Below are 7,187 nucleotides of genomic sequence, written 5' to 3'. Positions count from 1 at the left end.
GGGCCATGACTATTTTTTGGCGTCTCTGAGCTTCACTTTGGCGCATTCATTAACCATTCTTCTTGTTATTTGCAAACACATGGCAAACGTAACAACGCTTTGGTTTCGAAGATTGTTTGTTGTGTCAGCCGGTGCATTCGGATGTCCTCACTGACATTGACTGAGAGACACTGAGACACCTAAACTCACTGAGCTGGCACGTGAGCCGAGACAGAGCGACGAAGCACTTCTTCCCTCACTGAATGTTATCCATTGTGGAGGGTGTGACATTCATTCGGCGGTTTCAAAACTTTCAGTAACAACAAAACAAAACTATATTAAAAAAAACTGTGAAGCTGTACAATTACAAGAGAATCAGCAAATTTATGTGCGTTTCCTGGCTAAGATCATACTGAAAACGTTGCGTGCCTTGCAAGGCTTAGTTTTCGTGCAGCAAACAACATCTGCCATCTCTCAGAAATGTGTAGCAGTAAGTTAAGACATCCCCAAAAGAAACTCGCGCAGACGACGACCACATCACTCGTTCAATCGTTTAAGTGCCATTCATATGTGGGCCTTTTGATTAGCGGTAAAATGTGCGACTTCTTTATTAGGATTTATGTCGTAGTGAATACTTACAGGTGTACCTGCAAAAGTGTTCCCAGAGAGTTGAGAACAGGCTTGGCCCTCTTGCAGCTTTGCAGTCCAATGTGCCACAGTATCAGAACAGGCTTGCAGTTTATTATTAAAAAAAACTGTGCTACAGTGACTGCGAAATACGACGTTAGGCAGGAGACACAAAACTAAGTAGAGAGTACTAGCGCAATCACCGTAGTTTTTCAATCATGAAAAACCACCAAGGCCTATACCTCACTTTGCTCTGGAGTTTTTTGTTGTGCACAATATTTATGAGAACAAACTGTCAGTAATGGAACAGCAATTTCAGGCATTATTATTTGCAGCGTTTACAATACAAAAGTGTATCGAGTAAAGCAGAAGTTAACATTATTTGCTGGTTAGAGGCTCGAGCCACAATGAGGCTTCATTTCTTTCAAAAAAGAGTAAACAGATTCTTACGATGACACACAGTGAATGTTTATAGAGGACTGCTCAATGAATTCCTAACTCGTGACATCATCGAAGCCAGGAACATCTTCTGCTAGGATGACATGTGTGTTAGTGCGGTAAAATATCAAATGATGAACAACGTAAGCATTCTTTTTTGAATGTACTGTGCTTCGCCGCAAGGCAGTTTTAAAAAGGTCTTGTTTGCACTGCCCTGGTATTTTGAAACATCATAAATTGTGATTGAAAAAAATATACAGTCTTTTTATAGAAGTAAACATCACTGACCTTTCTTATAACTAACAAACAAATGAGATATGGGCTCCCCATTGAAGATATATCGCAGAAAAGGTTCATTTATTTTTAAAGCGGGTGCCTTTTCTTTCTTCTCTGTGTTGTAATTTCTTTGTATTCAGGAGCAATGTAAAATGATCAATATTAATCAGGAGGTTTAGTAAAGTTCAAATATAGAACAGAAACCGTAACCGTAGAACGAGTTCTGAAAGCTTACGTGGCTGTTTTGACAAACGGATTAGGATAGTGAAAGAAAATGTTGACGACATGTTAGCGCACTTCCTCCACTTTATGACATTTACTCCTCAATGCATAAAAGGGCGAGTTTAGTATACTTCTGCTGGGTATGAGGGTGGACGTTTTTAGTATTATGCTCTGTCTAGTACTTGCACTTTTTATAGTTACGTTTCCAGATGCACAAGCAGCTACGTTTGAGGATCTTATTGCGGTAAGTAAAAAGTCGTTCCAGTACTTTCAATTAGGTGTTTGCCACCTCGACGGGGTACCATCTAAAGCAAGACATTCTGGAGCTCTTTGCACAATACAGTAGCACACATTAAACTGGGCGTTTTAGCTTGCTTGATCCTATCCTAAGATATATATATATATATATATATATATATATATATATATATATATATATATATATATATATATATATATATATATATATATATATATATATATATATATATTTATTGTGGCGAAGCCTTCAAACAGTGGGTCGTCCTCTTCAGCACCTTATAGTGGGTTGCTCTTTTTAGCAAAAAGAAGAGCAGCTCGTGCAGAGAGTCGGTACCCGCATTGACTGTCGCTGTCAAGCATCGTCGACAAGTGTCCGCCAATAAACGTCTCAACAATTTGGGGGAGAGTTCTGTGCCCTTCTAACACCTTCGGTTAGCATTTGATGCCCCTGGAGCTTCGATCCCGCACCGTGCCTTCAACCATGCACCAAGACGCCGCACAGCAAACGCTTCCTCCTGCGCCGACGCCATGTTCCGGTGTCCCCCGCATCCGCGACCCTCCTGTCTTCACCGGCGCGGATGGCACCGACGTCGAGAACTGGCTTGCTATGTACGAACGCGTCAGCGTCCCCAATCATTGGGACGAGGCAGGTAAACTCGGCAACCTGGTTTTCTACCTCGCGGGTGTGGCCGGCATGTGGTACAACAACCACGCATCCGATTTCCCCACTTGGTCCGCTTTTAAAACCGCCGTCGTCGACGTGTTCGGCCGTCCTGCCGTTCGTAAGCTCCAAGCCGAACAGCGGTTACGTGAACGAGCACAGCAGACCGGTGAGTCCTTCACAAGTTACATAGAGGACATCCTTGACTTGTGCAAGAAAGTGGACGCGAGCATGTCAGAGGCCGACAGAATTACCCATGTTCTAAAAGGCATCGCCGACGATGCCTTCACCATGCTCCTGGCCTAGAACACTCGCACTGTGGCAGAGATCATTACACTTTGCCAAAGTTACGAGGAGCTGCGACGGCAGCGCTCGATGACCCGTCGACCACCCTCACGTGACGCTGATCTCTCGGCCTTGTCAACACTTCCTGACCACCCCGCCTTGCTTTCTGAAATCAAGTCATTCGTGCGTGAGGAAGTTGCCCGCCAGGTCTCTTTACTGGCCTTTGCTTCCCCGCAACGTGCTGAACAGTCGTCAAGCACACTTCTGCCTCCCTTCCGCCGAGCCATTCAGCAGGAAATCGCGGAGGTCGTTCCAGAATATCACCAGCCGCCTCCAGTATCTACACCACTCAGTTACGCCCAAGTTGTCGCCAGGCCACCCCCACCGATTCCTGTGACTGGCCCCCTTGGTTACACCGAAACCATCGCCAGACCCCAGGCCTTCGGAGAAACTGTGCCTCCTACATATACCGACGTCATCCACGTGCCCCGTGTGCCACCCACTACAGTGATATCAGCAGCCGGCTCGCCCATCGCGTTCTTCGACATGGATGGGACCCGCGAACCGATGGCGCACTGCGGACAATCGCCCCATCTGCCTTGCCTGTGGTTGCGTCGGTCACGTAGCACGCTACTGCAATCATGTGCAGCGACCGCAGGTCGCCTCCAATTTTCCCAGCCAATCGAGCCGCTTTTATGACCAACCGCCACCTACGTCACCGTCGTCCCGCCCCGCTTCATCTACCCGCCGTTCACATTCTCCGCGACGTCGCTCACTGTCGCCGATGCGGCCACGTCCACTAGAGGGTGACCAGGAAAACTAGTCGTCGCAGTCCACAAGGCAAGGGCTGCGACGCTGTCGAACTGCGGAAGCCCTCAGCAAAGACCATCGAACGTGATAGACGTGCTTGTGGATGGTGTTCGTGCATCTGCCCTTGTAGATACTGGAGCCGCCGTATCCGTCATGGACGCAAAGCTTAGCCGATTACTGCGCAAATTGACCACGCCACTTTCCGGGCTCTCCCTCCGTACAGCTAGCGCCCAAAGCATTCACCCTACAGCGATGTGTACAGCCCGCCTCATGATTCAGGACGTGATGTGTGCCGTCGAATTCATCATAATTCCTTCATGCTCTCACGACGTCATCCTAGGACGGCATTTTCTCTCCCGCCACGACGCCGTCATTCACTGCGCACCAGCAGAAATAGAGCTGACACCATTCTCTTCTTTGACGCCGGCCGACAGTTCATCTGCTGCAAGCAAGTTACTCGTCAGGGACGACACGCAAGTGCCTGCAAACTCGTCCGCGGTGGTGTCGGTCTACTGCGCAAGTCTTTCCGACACCGCTGCACTCCTCTCACCATCTCATCATGTTTTCACCAGAAAAGGTTTGCTGGTTCCTTTCGCGACCGTGCAAGTAACTCGCGGCAGCACCACCATTTTTGTTCTGAACTCATCCCCGTACAGTGTTACGTTGGTGCGAGGGGAATGTCTCGGCAGCGTGGAACCCATCGAAGACGCACAAGTCATGGATCAACCTTATGACACGCGCTGCCGAAGCTCCAATACGCTTAGTGCTGTTTCTACATCTGTTTCATCATCCGCTCATATATTCGGTCCTTCCATTGCCGACAACCTTACGCCGGTCCAGCGCTCCCAGCTTGTGGCCCTGTTGGAAGAATTTTGCTCTTCTTTCGATGTCGCTCAACCTTCTCTCGGCCGCACATCCACTGTTACGCATCACATTGACACAGGCGCACAACCACCACTACGGCAACGTCCATATCGCGTATCTCCCACAGAACGCCGTGTAATCAACGAGCAAGTGGACGACATGCTACGCCGCGATGTTATTCGACCCTCTAACAGCCCCTGGGCGTCTCCTGTCGTTCTCGTCGCGAAGAAGGACGGTTCTGTGCGGTTCTGTGTGGACTACCGACGTCTCAACAAGATCACTCGTAAGGACGTGTACCCACTACCGCGTGTGGATGACGCGATTGACAGCCTGCAAGGAGCCGAATTCTTTTCATCTCTAGATTTGCGCTCAGGGTACTGGCAAGTACCTATGGCTGAGGACGCTTGACCGAAGACCGCTTTCGTCACTCCCGACGGCTTGTACGAATTCAACGTCATGCCGTTTGGGCTGTGCAATGCGCCCGCCACCTTTGAGCGCATGATGGATACCGTTCTGCGTGACCTGAAATGGCGCACGTGCCTGTGCTACCTCGATGACGCCGTCGTTTTCGCTCCGGACTTCTCCACGCACCTCCAACGCCTGCGGCATGTTTTAACGCGTCTAAATGACGCCAGTCTGCAACTGAACCTAAAGAAGTGCCGATTTGCAGCTCGGCAGTTGACAATACTCGGCTACGTCGTGTCCAAGGACGGAATTCTCCCCGATCCAGCCAAGCTTCGGGCCATGACCGAGTTCCCCAAGCCGACATCCGTCAAGGAACTGCGCAGTTTCATAGGACTGTGTTCCTACTTTCGGCGCTTCATCCGAAACTTCGCGTCTATCGTATCGTCGCTGACAAAGCTCCTCGGTAATAACGGGCCTCTCCATTCGTGGTCATCACAGTGTGACGATGCATTCACAACGCTCCGTCATTTGTTGACGTCGCCTCCCATACTCCGCCACTACGACCCTACTGCCCCTACAGAGGTACACACGGACGCCAGTGGTGTCGGTCTCGGCGCTGTCCTTGCGCAGCGCAAACCAGGGTCCCCGGAATATGTCGTGGCGTATGCAAGCCGTACGCTTACAAAAGCCGAGACTAATTACACCGTCACTGAGAAAGAATGTCTGGCAATCGTCTGGGCCCCTACCAAGTTCCGACCTTATTTATATCGTCGCCCATTTGATGTAGTCACCGACCATCACGCACTATGCTGGTTATCATCATTGAAAGATCCCTCAGGCCGTCTCGCCCGATGGGCACTTCGCCTTCAAGACTACGACATCCGCGTGCTGTACCGCAACGGAAGGCAACATGCTGACGCCGACGCCCTGTCACGCTCTCCCTTGCCTGACGACAATGCCCACGACTCAGCGTCTCACCTTGCCGTTTCTTCCATTAGCATTCATGCCGTTGCTACTGAACAGCGCAAGGATCAATGGATTGCCTCACTGATAGACTTGCTCACTGATCAATCCACTCCATCCACTCGCGCGTTGCGTCGTCAAGCCCACCATTTCGCCGTTCGCGACGACCTTCTCCACCGACGCAATTACAACGGTGACGGCCGCCAGTGGCTACTAGTCATACCCCGCAGTCTGCGCTCTGACATATGCGAATTCTTTCATACTGATCCGCAATGTGCGCACTCCGGGGTATCGAAGACTTACCAGCGCATTCGCCAACGGTAATTTTGGCGCGGCATGCACCGCTATGTGCAGAAATTTGTTCGCTCCTGCATAGAATGTCAGCGCCGCAAAACTTCAACGAACCTGTCGCCGGTAGGTCTGCAACCTCTACCTTGCCCTGCCAGGCCGTTTGGGTGCGTTGGCACCGATTTGTATGGGCCACTTCCACTAACGTCGGCTGGTAACCGCTGGGCCATTGTTGCTGTGGACCACCTCACGCGATACGCCGAAACTGCCGCTCTCCCCGCGGCTACAGCGAGCGATGTGGCCTCCTTTCTGCTCCAACGATTCATGCTGCGACACGGTCCACCTCAGGAACTGCTCAGTGATCGAGGCCGCGTCTTCCTGTCTGAAGTCGTCGAAGCCATTCTCAAAGAGTGCAACGTTGTTCACCGCAAAACTGCTGCTTACCACCCGCAGACGAATGGCCTCACTGAACGCTTCAACCGTACGCTCGGCGACATGCTTTCCAAGTACGTCGCCGCCGATCACACAAATTGGGATGATATTCTACCCTTCGTCACCTACGCATATAACACCGCCCCTCAAAGCACTACTGGCTTTTCACCTTTCTTTTTATTATATGGAAGGCACCCGTCGCACACCATCGACACTATACTTCCGTACAAGCCAGATCCGTCAGAGTGGGCGCCTATTTCTGCTAAAGCCAAGCTTGCTGAAGAGTGTCGAGAGCTTGCAAGGACCATTACAGCGCATGATCAAGAGCGGCAAAAAGGCATTCGCGCTGACACCAGCACTACTGCGCCCACGTTCCTCCCTGGAGCGCACGTCTGGCTCTCGATCCCTACCACTTCAACTAGCCTATCTTCAAAGCTATTGCCCAAACACGAAGGCCCCTACCGTGTCCTCAAACGCACTTCCCCTGTAAATTACTTGATTGAACCCATCGAACCATCTTCGGACATGCGCCGTCGAGGGCGCGACATTGTCAACGTGGAGCGCCTCAAAGCCTACCACGACCCGCTCATAGTAACCAGCTTTTAGGTCGCCAGGCGGCTCCCTCTTCGTAGCCGGGGTAGTTGTGGCGAAGCCTTCGGACAGTGGGTCGCCCTCT

General features: G+C 50.8%; 1 protein-coding gene across 3 annotated transcripts in view; it reads left to right on the top strand.

Moving 5' to 3' along the window:
• Positions 1-1,647: 1,647 nt before the first annotated feature.
• Positions 1,648-7,187, top strand: part of LOC119165738 (uncharacterized) — a 34,663-nt gene continuing 29,123 nt past the window's right edge. The window contains exon 1 of one of the 3 annotated variants that reach the window (XM_075871274.1): positions 1,648-1,786. In XM_075871274.1, coding sequence (XP_075727389.1) covers positions 1,752-1,786 — 35 coding nt within the window. In that variant the 5' untranslated portion in view covers positions 1,648-1,751. The remainder of the gene's footprint in view (positions 1,787-7,187) is intronic. The other 2 variants (XM_075871273.1, XR_012885507.1) reach the window with 2 other exon arrangements.

This window comes from Rhipicephalus microplus, chromosome 8 (assembly GCF_043290135.1).
Source record: "Rhipicephalus microplus isolate Deutch F79 chromosome 8, USDA_Rmic, whole genome shotgun sequence".
Classification (NCBI taxonomy): domain Eukaryota; kingdom Metazoa; phylum Arthropoda; class Arachnida; order Ixodida; family Ixodidae; genus Rhipicephalus; species Rhipicephalus microplus.
The sequence above is the reverse complement of the archived record's forward strand: the minus strand, read 5'-3'. Positions and strand labels throughout refer to the sequence as shown.